Genomic DNA, 15,517 nt, shown 5'->3' on the forward strand with positions numbered 1-15,517 from the left:
TGCAAAACCCTGAAAAATGCTGCATCACCACCTCTCACACAATTTCAGAGGGCCACAAAACCTGGGATATTCCCCATCACGAGCAGGGACTCTGGAGTGTGAAGCACAGAGGTTTCCTGGAGCAGACTATGGGGGGAGAGAATCCAGTCTTAGCATTCCAGAGCAAGGTCCTTCTTTGCCCAGATCATCAGTCTCTGCACTAAAGAGATGCTTGTTTGAGTTACACCTCAAAGAAACAATTTTGGACATCATCAAAATTTAAAACTTTTGTGCTTCAAAGGACACTTATCAAAAAAGTGAAGACAACCAAAAGAATGGGAGAGAACATTTGCAAATAATATATGTGATAAGGGTCTAGTATCCAGAATATATAAAGAACTCTTACAATTCAACAATAAAAAGATAAGCCAATAAAAAATGTGTAAAGGATTTAAATAGACATTTCTCCAAAGATACACAAATGGCCAATAACCACATGAAAAGATGCTCGACATCATTAATCCATAAGGAAATGCATATGAAAACCACAGTGAGATGCCACTTCATACTCACTAGGATGGCTAAAATAAAAAAGACAGACAATAACAAGTGTCGGTGAGGATGTAGAGAAATGGGAACACTCTTAAACTGTTGGTGATAATGTAAAATGGTGTGCTTTGAAAAACAGTTTGGCAGGTCCTCAAAAGGTTAAACATTTGAGTCACCACATGACCCAGCAATTCTATTCCTAGGAATAAAGAAATAACATATGTCCAAGCAAAAACCTGTACATGAATGTTCACAGCAGCACAATTCATAATAGCCAAAACGTAGATAGAGTCCAATGGCCATCAACTGATAAATGGATTAACAAAATGCTGTATATTCATATAATGGAATATTATTCAGCCATTGAAAAGGAATGAAGTACTGATTCATGCCACAACATGGATGAACATCAAAAATATTATGCTAAATGAAAGAAGACAGACACAAAAGGTCACATATTGTTTGATTCCATTTACATGAAATGTTCACAATAGACAAGTCCATAAAGACAGAAAGTACTTAGTGGCTGCCAGGGGCTAGAGGGAGGGGGAAATTGGAAGTGACTCTTAATGGGTATGTGTTTTCTTTGGGGTGATAAAAATGTTCTGGAATTAAGGCTTCATGACTGACCCAAAAAAATAAGAAAAATAAAAGACCCAGTATGAAACTTGGAAAAAGATCAAGAAAAGAAACCAACATTTTAAGAAAAAAGGCAGAATATAGGAAAATAAATATACATATATTTTTCTACATTTCTTTTTTGTTTCCTTCTGAGCTACACCTCGTTATGTCTTTCTCAGACCCTGGTCCTAATCTAAGCATAATCCAGTACAGACTGGATTTATTTCCCTATTGCAACTAAGAATTTTTCCTGAAGTTCTACAACTATCTAAAACACAGGTTACTACCTGATAGACTCTTAGGAAATTTCATTTACTATATATAATATTTTGATGTTTCACTTTGCAATAGGTGCAGGGAAATACATAAATTTCAGGTAAAACAGTAAATGAATAAAGAAAAAGTAAGTAGCTGTACACAGACACTATTCCACTATAAGCAACATTTTACTCCCATCCTACCCACACACACTTTTCCCATTCAACTTAACCCAATTCAACAAATCGCAGATGATATGCCCTAGACAGAGTGATGTGAAATTAAACCACCCAAAAGATCACCAGCTTTCTTCTTCTTCATCAGGGATTATACGCTATACTTGCAGTACTGTCATTACAAGTCAATCTTAGCAAAAGCAGGACATGAACTGAAAAAGAAAACAGGACTTCAGTTGCAAAAATATCAGACTAAGAACATGTCAGTCTCCCCTTCCCATACTGAATCCCTAAGCACAATAGAAAAGGTATGAACAATAAATAAATAGATGAACAAATAAACACGGATAGCTGAGCTTGAGACCAAAGAGAGAACTCAAAATTGACAAATTACTGAGAAATCCCTAAGAAACACAAAGATCAGATGGAAGGGGGAACCTGCAGCCCTTGATTATGAATGGTAGGGTTCTGCTGGAAAAGGTAGAACTGGAAGCTCAAACAGCAAAGGACATGAAAACAACCAACAGGGTTGTTATCTGGAGAATCATAGTGAGAAGAGCCAAGCAGATAAACTCTGCACCTACATACACACTAGACTACACACTAGACTATCCTCCAAGTGGAAGCACTGAATGTAGGAGTGTAGGTATGAGAGGGAGGGCAGTGCCCTAGAGGCACTGATGCCCAGAAGGAACAGGAAGCACCCACAGTACCCCCTCCAAGTACTCTGACCTTCCTCACTGCAATGTGTGTGGAGTTCAAGAGGTGGAAGCAGCACCACCATCCTCCCTCTAGACATTTCCTCAAATGCCAAATATTTGAGGAAAGACAAGATTATAGAAGAGAATACAGACTCAACAAATGGAAGAATGTATACCTGAAGAAGCAGAGTTATACAGGAGTCAGAGTAAACTTTCAGGTATAATTAAAATACTCAGAGATCAGAGAAAACATGGCATTCATGAAACAAGAATAGACAGTTTCAGAATAAGAGCAGTTATGAAAAAGGGCCTTATGGATCTTAGAAATAAAAACACAACTGTAGGGCGGGGAGGATATATGGATTGAAAAGCAGAATAAACACAGATGATAAAATAAATTTTATCATCAATATGAAAATAAATAAATAAATAAATTTATTTTTTAAAAAAAGGATGCACTCCTGGAAGAAAATACACTCAAATATAGTGGAATGCAACAAGCAATAGAAGACAAATTTTACTGAAACCTATTGAATTGAAATAAGTATTGATTTTAATTTTTTTTTTTTTTTGGCTGCATTGGGTCTTCGTTGCTGCACGCAGGCTTTCTCTAGTTGCAGCGAGCAGGGGCTACTCTTCGTTGTGGTGTGTGGACTTCTCATTGCAGTGGCTTCTCTTGTTGTTAAGCACAGGCTCTAGGCATGTGGGCTTCAGCAGTTGTGGCACACGGGCTCAGTAGCTGTGGCTCGCGGGCTCTAGAGCACAGGCTCAGTAGTTGTGGTGCACGGGCTTAGCTGCTCCACAGCATGCGGAATCTTCCCAGACCAGGGATCGAACCCATGTCCCCTGTATTGGCAGGTGGATTCTTAACCACTGAGCCACCCAGCAAGTCCCTGATTTTAAATTTTTGAATAAAAATCAGAAACTAAAATTCCAGACAATGTAGACATGGGAGATTGGTGAGGGAGAGGTAGGCAAAAGGTAAGTAAGAGAATACTATGGTTCTTGTTACAAAAGCCCAGTTATGTATCAATTTTTTTAAATATAAGGATAAGCATCTCAAACTAGTAGAAAATATAAAATAGGGGTACCACATTTAATTATGTACAACTACAAAAATATTTAAGTACATAAAAATGTCTTTATTTCTTCCCAATTTATACAGTTGGATGTGGATGCAGACTGTAACTTCTCTTCAGCAGGGTCTGCAAGTCTCTGTGTGGCATGATCATTGACACTGGTGCCCTGGAGGTTGGATCTCCTCCTCCTGGGAGAGTGGGGAGGTGATGGAGACCACTGTGGAAAGGGGAGGGAGTGTGTACGTGTGTTTACATACATAGAGTGGCTGGGACGTGAAATACACATACAGCTATAATATATACACACAGCTGGAGGCATGAGCCACCAAATGTAAACAGCTGGGAAATAGTGAGTCAGATCAGCAAGAGGACCATCAACTCTGTAGAGCTCCCTTACACCCATGCAGATGTATTTTGTCATATTTAACTAGCATGTACAGAAATATACTGTGCGCCAGGGACCTCGCTAGACATAGACATCTCTACAAACTTTACCCACGCAATGAGGAGGTACAAGTCTGCTTTACACCTGAGGAACTTGGGAGAAGGAACCTGCCCAAGGATGCAGGACAGGTATGTGCTAGAGCCCTTACCCAGGGCCTTAGCCACCAATCGGCCGGCACTGTACTAAAACTGCAACAAAGACAAAAGAAGAGACCAGAAAATATCAGAGTGCCTTCTGCATAAGAAGAGTAAATACTGCTAGTGAAACTCTTTTACATTAACTTATATGTAGGTGGGTGCTGGTTCCCAATATAAACGTATTTTTTATTGTGGACTCACAGCCAAAAATGTTTGTAGGCCACTGCTGTTGAATAGGGGAGGTTTCTTACATCAGAAAAGCCTACTGGTAAAAATCTTCCTTCTAATTCTCTCTCACTCTCTCAAGTATCTCTACTTCTGAAACCCTGTGGGGTTTCTTAGAGGATCTCCTTCCACCGGAGGAGTGGTAGCAAGGAGCTTCCATCAGAAAAGGAAACACCCCAGCCTCCAAACCTCCTGCAGAGGGCTGCCTCATCCCACCCCGCCATGACATTTCCCTGAGTATCACGCGCTTGCTCAAGCTTGATAAGAACCACCTGAGAAAAATGAAAGCGTTAAAGAGGATGAAGGATGAGAGGGGCTTTGAAACGGGCAATAAAAGGGCTAGTACTTTTTTTAAAGGCAAATCAGAAAGGAACTACAGGAGAATCTGGGACTAGACATGGGACCCCAAAGAGGGCTCTTTAAAAGTGTCCGCAGGGGTTTGGAGGAAGTTGCCAGAGAGAGGTGAAATTTACAAGAGGGCAGTTTGTTCCTGTTTCATAAAGGTTCCCTGAACTTCTGCCAAGTGTTCGTTCTGTTCGACAGGGCTGCGCCAGAGGCTGCAGACACAAAGAAAAGCTTCATTCCTTAGCGATTAGGGGGGAAAACAGACAAGAGGAACTGACAACTACAATGCACTGCTATCTAGGTGTTATGGGTTCAGCGAGAAGGTTCCCTGGAGAAATAGCATCTGCGTCTTAAAGGAGAGGAGGCATAAAAGAGATGAATGAGGGAAAGGTCGTGCCAGGAAGAGATGTGGCCTTCCTGGAGTTTAGGGAACATACTTTAAAGACAAGAAAAGCCTGCACACTCTCCAGCGGCTTCCCACAGCATTTTGAATAAAATCCAAATAACTTCTTAGCCCAAAAGGCCCTAAGTGGGCTACCCTCTCATCCCATGCCTGGTTCATCCTCCCCACCACTTCCCTACCCTGCAGCCACACGGGCCTTCTGCTTCCTCACCTTAGGGCCTCAACTCGCTCCTCCCTCCTCCCTCTGACTCGCTCCTCCCTCTGTCCAGCAAGCTTTCCCCAGGCCTCCCCCGGCTCCTCCTCCCACTCAGCCCAGGGGCAATTTTACCTCCTCTCACCTCAATGGGGTCCCGTCACTTTCTAATGTCCCTGTGTCTTCTTCATAGTACTTCACTATACAAAATTATCTTTTTACTTTATATTGTTTATCTTGTTTGTTTACTTGTTTATTGTCTCTCACATATACACAGGCAAAATACATTGTAGCGGGCTTCCCTGGGGCGCAGTGGTTGAGAGTCCACCTGTTGATGCAGGGGACACGGATTCGTGCCCTGGACCGGGAAGACCCCACATGCCGCGGAGCGGCTGGGCCCGTGAGCCATGGGCGCTGAGCCTGCGCGACCGGAGCCTGTGCTCTGCAACGGGAGACGCCACAACAGTGAGAGGCCCGCGTACCGCAAAAAAAACAAAAACAAAATACATTGTAGCATGTGGTGTGAACCCAATAAATATCATTGAATAAATTAATTTATAGAGAGATAACAGGCCAGCTCATGAATGAGATGCAAGTTTGGATTTTACTCTGCAAGCCATGAGGAAATCACTAAGGATTTTAAGGGGAGACTAACATGATCAGGAAGCTCACTCCAGAAACAGACTTCCTTTGAGGGGGTCAGTGTACAGACACCAATAAGCCACTATGGAATAAAAAGTTTTTTGAGCTAAAGGCACTGGAGTTCCTGAAGTCCCTTATTTGCCTAGAACAGACCCTCCCAAAAGAACTCAGTTGTCAAAAATGTCCTCCCCAGGAGCAACTCTCATCTTCTCTTCCTGGAGACAGAGAAGTCAGCCCTACACCCAAACAGACACCGTCACCAAACTATCGTTATCTCCCACCTTTTCTCCTATGGGCCCATTTATCTTTCCAGTGATTTGTTTTTCCATAAGTGCCCCTTCCCGCATTCCCTTTGAAGTCATTTTTTTCTCCCAGAAGTGCCCCTCTACCCCTCCTCATCCTCTTAAAATGGTATATAAGCCCCAAATTCTAACCGCCTCCTTAAGTCGAATTTTTTGTGAACTCTCATGCATTAGTACTTAATTAAACCTACTTTTCCCTTGTTCATGTCATTTGTCAGTTTAATTTGCAGGACTTCAACCCTGAACCTAAGAGTTTTTCCTCCCTGACAATAATTAGGTTGTTCTAGAAACACAAATGAGAAGCATGTGGAAATGGGCAGATGGAATGGATTCATGAGAAGCTCAAATCCACTCAGTAGTACTTGGTGATCCTCTGAACATAGGGGACAAAGGAGAAAGAAACCCCAAGTTCCTGACCTGGAAGATCAAGTGAATAAGGACCTGTTCGTGAAGTTCATAAAGGTAAAAAGGCTGAACACCGATTTGAAGCTGTTGAGTCTGGGGTGCCTGTCGGCCTTGGCTCAGGTGAGGAAAAGATCTGGGGCCTCAGAAGGTAATATGAATACAAAGCGGCAATGCAGTTTGCTGAGGCAGTCCGTGCCCCATTGGTCCTTTTTTCCCCTGATCTTGTTGGCTGAGGGTGAGGGCACACTGGAGAGGTTTTGGCCTCGGCCACCAAGAAATGGCTCAAACCAACCCACTCCAACCGCTTATCACCAGCCGTTACCATCTACTAAGCACCTGCATAGCACACAGTGTCATCTCTAATCCCCAAATTGATAACATTTATCCTTCACAGATGTGAAAACTGAGGCCTCGGTGTTTACCACGATAAACACTCAATAGATGTTCGCTGGTTGGGATGATTAAATGAAAGTGATTGAGCAGAATGTGAAGCTACATTAGCTGAAGTTTTAAAAAAGAAAATCCACACCTGACTTTGGCCCAGCCCAGCATTTAGGTATCAAGAGGATAAGCTTTATGCCCAGGTGAAGCTTATCCACTGTGGTCAGGGCACTGAACACACCTTACCTATATCTTCCACTGGATCCTGTTCGTACCCAAATTTCCCAGATAGCTCAGTTTTGTAACTAGACCGCCAGGAAGCCCAGGGAAACTCAGTCACCCAAGGAGCAGGATCACGGGGAGGGGTTACTTAACTGAGCCACTGTCAGCCTTTAACACCTGCAGGCTAATGACTTAACCCAGAAACGGCAGAGCCCTGTCAAAAACGACAGAAGGAAGGGAGAGAGATGGATCCGTGACTTGGGGACAGGGCTCCCTGGGGGCCACACCTGACTGATCTGTGGGCTGGGAATGTTCACAACAAAGAAGGAAACAGAAATCAGGAAAAGGAATTGCAGTTCTGACAGGCTTGGCCCTGGCTTCCTGGGGAGAACAAGGTATTGTATGAAATGCATTTCATCAATTCTGATGTATCAGACAATTGAGAGCTATTATAATTTAGGAAAGTTCTCCAAGAGATGAGACGCCTTTGAACAGATCCCAAACTGGAAAATAGAACAAAGATTTAACAAAAGAATTAGGATAGGGCTTCCCTGGTGGCGCAGTGGTTGGGAGTCCGCCTGCCGATGCAGGGGACACAGGTTCGTGTCCCGGTCCGGGAGGATTCCACGTGCCGCGGGGTGGCTGGGCCCGTGAGCCATGGCCGCTGAGCCTGCGCGTCCGGAGCCTGTGCTCCACAATGGGGGGGGCCACAACAGTGAGAGGCCCGCGTAACGCAAAAAAAAAAAAAAAAAAAAAAAAAAGAATTAGGATAATGTGGTAGCAAATGGAATGGTTGAAAAAGTACTGTGATAGTGCCAGACTGGGGTTCAAGTCCCAGCTTGGCCACTTACCAGCTGTGTAAATGCCCACACATGTCCCAGAGCCCATGAGCCTTTATTTCCTCATCTATCAGGCTGTCAGCGTGTACACACACACACACACACACACACACACACACACACACACACCCGGCTTCTTTTTTTCTTTTTTTCCCCAGCCCAAGCCTAGGTAACGAGAAGGTCTTTTTTGGAATGTGACCACAGCGAGAGGCTCACTCAGCCTTAAGGGAAAGTTAGAATGTCTTTGCTATTAGTATTCTGTGGGGTCCACAAAGGCTTAAGGTTCTACATACTAACGGTTTTAGGAAGAGGCCCCTGGTTTGGTTCTATTTGCATCATTATCTGTAGCCCTTTACATCTCTGATCAATGGAACTACTTACACATTCAAGAGCCAGGAGTCCAGTAAGAAATTCCAACCCAAGTGGCAATTAAATATATGAATACTAATACTGTTAATAAGAGAATATGCAAAAATCATGAAGATTCACTGTCCGTTTGATTAACGAACTACTTAGAAAGGAAAATTTAATGCAATCAGAACGTGTATTTTCAAAGGCACAAAGGTTTTTGTGTGTGTGTGTGTGTGTGTGGTACGCGGGCCTCTCACTGTTGTGGCCTCTCCCGTTGCGGAGCACAGGCTCCGGACGTGCAGGCTCAGCGGCCATGGCTCATGGGCCCAGCTGCTCCACGGCATGTGGGATCTTCCCAGACCGGGGCACGAACCCACGTCGCCTGCATCGGCAGGCAGACTCTCAACCACTGCGCCACCAGGGAAGCCCGGCACAAAGGTTTTTGAAGATGATTTTTATTTATATGTGAAGACCTAATCTTTTTCTATGAAATCCTCTCACATCACACTGGCAGGTAACTAAAAAACATGATTCTATATGTGAATATTTCCTTTACATAAGCATCCAATAACACTTCTGGGAATTCCCCGGCAGTCCAGCGGTTAGGACCCAGCACTGTCACTGCTGCGGCCCAGGTTCAATCCCTGGTCTGGGAACTAAGATCCCATAAGACGTGTGGCACAGCCAAAAAAAACAAAAAACAAAAAAACACATTTCTAATGTGTTCTGATTTGTTTCTGCAAGAAGGGAAAAGTGTTCTTGTGAGCTTTTTTTTTTTTCCTCCAAACGATCACTCTGAGTGTGATCAAGGTTGGTTCTATGTCGCCCTCGATTTTACACACTGAGAAACAGAGCTGGAGTCTTCCCCAGAGATCCTCAAGAGGAGAAAGTTCACCAGCTCTCCGGGCGCGTTAGGCCAGGAGTGAAAAACCCATCTGTCTTGCACGTTACAGCAGAACCAGGGAAAGCCACTGTCGCAGGACAGCTTTAAAGCCCTCTTTAAAAGAGAATTGAAAAGTTGCCTTTAAAAAAAGGTAAGGAGGGCTTCCCTGGTGGCGCAGTGATTGAGAGTCCGCCTGCCAATGCAGGGGACGTGGGTTCGTGCCCCGGTCCGGGAAGATCCCGCATGCCGCGGAGCGGCTGGGCCCGTGGGCTATGGACGCTGGGCCTGCGCGTCCGGAGCCTGTGCTCCGCGACGGGAGAGGCCACAGCGGTGAGAGGCCAGCGTACCGCAAAAAAAAAAAAAAAAAAAAAAAAAAAAAAGGTAAGGAATACAAGAATAAAGGAAGTAGAGAAGTGAGAAAAATGAGCAGGACAGAAGTGATTGTGATAGGAAGTAAAATCATACCACCAACAGTGATGCGAGCTGGGGGGACTGAACAAAGCAGGTGAACTCTCAGGCACAGCACCTTATCCAGAACTCCAGAACTTGCTGATTCTGCCTCTTTGTTCCATTAGACTACCCCAGGTCTGTTCTAATATTAAAATGGGAGATATTTCTTATAAAAGTAGAGAATCAAGATTCTATGATACCAGGAATCACTGAAACATGTTCACACACATCTGATATAAAAATATGCTCTCTAACCATATGTATCTGAATAAGCTTTGGGCCTCAGGCGTGACCTTGGTCACATCATTTTTAACTATTCTGTGTTTCCATCTATTCCAACACATATATCTCTGTATTTTCAGGACCAGAAGGAAACCCAAGAGATTGGCTATAGCCAGGGTTGCAGTCAACCCAACTCTTTTTGGACAAGGCACAGTTACAAGGGAAGGGGCTTACATTTCCATGTACCCGACCCTCTCCTAAACCTTGCTCAGTTCTAGCCCATGCTGTGGCTGCAGGAAAGTCCCCTGGCATCTCTGAGCCACAGATTCGATATCAGAAGAACAATTCTCTCTACTTACCCTCAAGAATCAATGAGAAGGTAACTTCACTAATAATTTAAAAAATTATTTTAAGAAAAAAAAGCTGACACTAATGATGAGAAGTGAATCACCAGATTCACTGCCTTTACAGCCACCAGGGAAGGATCACCTGCTGACCCTGGATTTCCTGTGCCTCCAGGGACCACCTGTCACTTCCTCAGACCCTGAGAGAGTGCACAGGCTGCTACGAAAACAAGACCGCACTTAGCTGGACCGTGGCAGAGCAGCTGTCTTAGCCAAATTTCCCTTAAAAACTGGCAGGGAGTCGGGGCAGGGGGGGCTTCCCTGGTGGCGCAGTGCTTAAGCATCTGCCTGCCAATGCAGGGGACACGGGTTTGAGCCCTGGTCCGGGAAGATCCCACATGCCGCGGAGCAACTAAGCCCGTGCACCACAACTACAGAGTCTGCTCTCTGGAGCCCACGTGCCACAACTACTGAAGCCCGCGCGCCTAGAGCTCGTGCTCCGCAACAGGAGAAGCCACCACAATGAGAAGCCCGTGCACCACAAGGAAGAGTAGCCCCCGCTCGCGGCAACTAGAGAAAGTCCGCGTGCAGCAACAAAGACCCAATGCAGCCCAAAATTAATTAATTAATTAATTTAAAAAAAAACTTTTAAAAAATTGGGAGGGACTTCAGGAAAAAATAATTTCACTTTCTGACTAAATAGGATCTTTTAATTGGTTTCCTTGTTATTAGTTTTTAAAGAACTGTAATTTAATAAAGACTTAAAAGTCCATGTGTCTAAAAATAATCAATATTTTCGGTGCAATTGTTTTTAATGGTTTAATTATTGTCTCCTCTCTCTGGAGTTTTATCTGGAGCATGGGGGTTGAAGATGAGATTCATCTTATCTCTGATTAACGACCCTGAAAGGGGGGGTTGAGAAGTGCCCAAACCTGTCCTTAACAGAACTAAAGTGCTCAAGAACACGCCTGCTATTCATGAATAAAATTTGGAACGTAAGCCAGAAAAGTGCAGTTTAAGGCTCACCTTAGCTGCACTACATTTTCAACCTTAACACAATGTGGTAAAAGGTACAAGGCACTCGGTTTAAAAATAAGATCAGAGGTTCCTTGTAAGACTACGGGAAGTAAAAATCACACTACCCACCTTCAATCGCATTCTTTTGCACAGCAATGCTGGTCAGGCCTGCATCCCACCCACCAGGGTAGATTTCTGAACCTCATGGAAAAAGCCCCAGGTCTCCGAGAAGCTCAGGCACTAAACCAAGTCCATTAGGATGGTTCGGAATTCATTAGAGAAATGCTTTGCTCATGGTTCAAAGTGCACCATATACATCTCTTCTCAGAGGAAATAAGTCCTCCCCACCCGCTACTTTCCACATCTTGAGTTTGAGAGTAAGTAAATGTAAAATTTACCCCAAATAACACAGGGTTATAAGGCAACACGTGCCCGGGGCCCATGAGAAATCGGGATGACCATTTGGCGGCACCTTGCTGTCTCAGGAACACAAGAAGTCACAACTCCCAGCCTCCACCCCCATCCTGACTCCCCAGGACCATATCAGCTGGCATGACAGGTGTCAGGGACAGTCCTTGCTAGAACTGCTGACTGAGGGGCCTATCTGCTACTCTAGAAAGCGAATGTTCTGATAGAGATTCTACATTCAGGCCTAAACCCCAAAATCAAAGCCAGCAACACATGGAAAGAAAAGCAGCCCAAGATAATGGAGGAAATCTTCAGAGAATAGACGGTATCCACAGCAGGCCCAGGAGGAGAAAGGCCAGGCTTCAGTAATGTTTGCTCTTCTTACCACACAAATATACTCAGGGCTTTTATAGCAAGATTTCAGTTTGATACCAAGAACTCACGAGGGAGGATTTTATTACTAAAGTAATCATAAGCATCAGTTACAGGCGGGTTTGCCCTGGGTTAGGAGCACTGGGGAGCATCCTACACCCAGATCTGGGGAAGCCCTTTGTTCAGGAAATCCCCGCCCCTCAGCCAAAGCGTTAATTTCACTTCAAGGCCCCAAATCAAAATTTTAAAGTGCCCCCTTAAAGAACTGCAGAATAAACAAACAGGTCCCGTGCTTTTCCTGGAACCCAGTCTCTGGCCCCCAGGACAATATCAAATTACAGGGTTTTTCTCCCCATATACGGTCTCTTATTTCTTTTCCTTTTTTTCAAAGAGGATCACAACTGCACCCTGTTGTGTGTCTTCGGTTTCAAATACCTTGCAAATACATCCCCATTCTGAATCTCTCCGGAGCCTCCGAAGAATCTGGGAGGGGCTAACAAACGCAATTTGAATAATAATGAAGCGACTGAACAATTTAACCACCAAAGGTAGCCCTAGAGACTCCAACAAAAGGGTTGAAAGCCTTCATCTACAAAAATGTGGCCACCTGCTCGACTGTGGGACCAGTTATGGGGAGTGCGGAAAAGAGAGGCGCACAGGTGCACACACGAGTTTAAGCAAATAGGGAATTAGTACAAATGCTCCCTGGGGACCAGACACTATGAAAAAGGGCGACTTGGAAAGCTCCTTTCTCATCTATCAGGCTCAAGGTTTAGTTAACAACCTTCCCCTTCTGATTAATTGAAAGTAGCACTCACCATACGTAAAATAATGAAAACTCACCCCCTCCCCGAGAAAGGCTTTGTTTGTATGGAGAATTTAAAACAAGTACAGTGAATTTTCAATAAAAGTTCTTCAAAATCAACAGCCACGAAAGTACTTTTTATCCCTCATGCAATTTCTGCCAAGTGAACATTTTAAAAGTTAGTTCCTTCTTCAGGATGCTGACAGTTCCACCTAGATGTTATGTTTACCAGCGTCACTCTACTTGACCTTTCCAAAAGACCTTACGATAAAGGACTTTTTCCTCGATTTGGAGGGAAACAAAAAAGATGAACCTTTCTGGAATCCTAAAAAGCTCTCAACTCCCTTAGTCCTTAAGAATTAAACGCAGCAAGCCCCCGCTGGCTGAACAATTGCTAAATCCTGCTTCTTGAACAGGAAACAGAGTTTGCTTCTGAGTGGCTCCGTATTCCCCCGCCCCGCGCTCACTCCAGGGCAGACGCTGCCATGCCCAGGTGGTGACGCTGAGCAGAGATAAGGTGTCCTAACAACCTTATTTGCCTGGATCTCTGGATACCCGCGGCCACACGGCGACTCCTTTATCACCTGGGTGCATCCCTCCGCCGACCTGGGCGGCCCCGGGACCCCTCCGGCGGCGACACGGGGCAAGACTGACACCCGCAGCTGCCGACGACCCTGCCAGTCACGCTGCCGCCGGCTGCCTTTTTTAGCCACGACATCTGACCCCGGCTCCGACAGCAGCAAGCAGGGAGAGATCCCAGGGCGCGCCGGGCGGTCCCCTCCCCTCCCAAACCCCCGGACCCTGCGGAGAGCTCGGGGTGAAGCGTGGGGGAGGTACTGGCCCTGGAACTGGCAGAGAGCGCGCGTTCCTCCTGCCCAGACGCTTCCTCTCCGTCCTCTCCACCGATCCCGGCCCCCGCTCCGCTGCCTGCACCCGGGCTCCCCCATTTTGCATCTCGCCGCGGCTCCTCTGGCGCCCCTCCCCACTCCCACCCCCCAACTCCGCTTGCCTGGATCCCCTCCAAGTCAGCTGCCCGCGCGCCGGGCCCGGCGGGGGTGCGGGCCGAGGACGCTCGGGGCGCGGGGCCGAGCGGGGGAGCCGGTGCTCACCTCCCTCCTCCGTCCCGCTGTCCGGCTCGGCGTCCGAGGAGTCGGGCCCGTCCCCGTAGCCCGCTAGCCCCACCAGCTCATCCTCCTCGTCGTCGTCCTCCTCCTCCGGCTGAGGCTTCCCCAGCACCTGGCTCATCGCGCCCACGGCCGGCCGTCCCCGGGGCGACGGGGGTCTCTGGTGGGGGGCGCCAAACCTCCCGGCCTGCCGCTCGCAACCTATTTCTGAATTGGGGTTTTGTCCCGAGGTTCGCGGGCTGAGGCGGGGGCCGCGCGTCCCTCGCAGCGGTCGGCGTCCAGGTCTGGGTCCCGCCGTTCGCAGCGCGCCCGGAGCCCCCCCTGCCCCGCCCGCCCGCCGGCGGAGGAGTCAGCCAGAGCGCGGCAGTTCCTCCCCAGAGGAGGGAGAGAGAGACTGCGTGACCCAAGTCACCTGACACACACTGTCATACACTCTCTCTCTCACACACACACACACACACACACCGCACGGGCGCGCGCGCGCTTTCCCGGGAGCACCGCTCGCTGGGGCGCTGGGGCGCTGGGCCGTGGCCGCGCACACACACTCAACCGGGAGCAGGCCGGCGCGGGCCCCTCCACCCACCCAGAAGCGCACACAGACACTCGCCCGGTACCCGGGGACCCGGGACGCGGCGCAGTCACCCACCGCGGCTGCTCGCCCTGGGCCCCCAAGCACCTCTCCTGCACGTGGTCCCCGCACAGGCGGGCGAGCTGGGGTACCGCGCACCCGGAGAACCTCTCCCCGCCCTCCCACGACACACACACACTACCTAGGGCGGCCTTCTCCAGCTTTCGGTCCCGGCCGAGGGTTCCAGTCCCAAGTGGGCTGCCCCCGCCCCGGACACTGCTGCGCCCAGGCCCCCTCTCCGAGCGGCGTGCCTAGAACACCCCGTGGCTGCTGAAGCGCCCCGAGAAGAAAACTCTAGAGATATGCGCCGCAGAGGCGGCGCAGTCTCCATAGCAATTGCCTTTTAGTGCGCCTCTGCGGTTCAAAGTGCTTCCCACCAAGAAAACAGACGCATTCGCTAATCAGGCCTACCCAGCTGTAAATGTTCCTGAAAAAATAACATGCCTCGTGGCTGCCTAGCCTGAATAATAATTCCTCTGCGGCGTTTGGGCAAAGGTCTCAGGTGTGTAACACACCAAGGGGCTATTCATAGCCACCTCCGCCTGTCTCACTGTTGAACAGACTGTAATCCCAAATCCCACATCTCAAAATAAAACGTTTCAAGGCTCTTGGGGGGGGAGAGAGGGGCGGTGGACGGGGAGACAGGACTAGCGGCAGGGTGAGGGTGAGATTAAAACCGGCATTCCTCCACAAGCTTTTCACCACAGGACATACCGTACCCGCCCTTTCTGGATACTGCAAAAAATCACGTGGATGAACTTCCTTCTGTCAAGCACAATGAGAAATAAACCAGCTGGCCAGCAGGATAATCCAGATTCTACAGGTGCCAGCAGCTCCGCAGGTGGTATGGGGGAGGAGAAGGGGAGGAAAGCAGCTCAGGCTGGAGGCTCTTGGGGCCCCAGGGTGCTGCCTAGGTAGGGAATTTGGATGGAGAACCTACCCTATGCCAGGGGGCTGGGCTACGGGGTGAGGGTGCGGGCCTCCACGTAGGCTCAGAACAGTGTTCATGCC

At 47.4% G+C, this 15,517-nt stretch overlaps 1 protein-coding gene across 2 annotated transcripts in view; it reads right to left on the minus strand.

The window, feature by feature from the left end:
* RRAGD (Ras related GTP binding D) overlaps window positions 1-14,296 on the minus strand; it is a 39,583-nt gene extending 25,287 nt beyond the window's left edge. Inside the window, exon 1 of one of the 2 annotated variants that reach the window (XM_079939992.1) lies at window positions 13,864-14,296. In XM_079939992.1, coding sequence (XP_079796118.1) covers window positions 13,864-13,999 — 136 coding nt within the window. In that variant the 5' untranslated portion in view covers window positions 14,000-14,296. Of the gene's footprint in view, window positions 1-5,256; window positions 5,338-13,863 lie in introns of those variants that run through there. The other variant, XM_079939993.1, reaches the window with a different exon arrangement.
* Window positions 14,297-15,517: the final 1,221 nt, after the last annotated feature.

Source organism: Stenella coeruleoalba (assembly GCF_951394435.1).
Source record: "Stenella coeruleoalba genome assembly, chromosome: 12".
Lineage (NCBI taxonomy): Eukaryota > Metazoa > Chordata > Mammalia > Artiodactyla > Delphinidae > Stenella > Stenella coeruleoalba.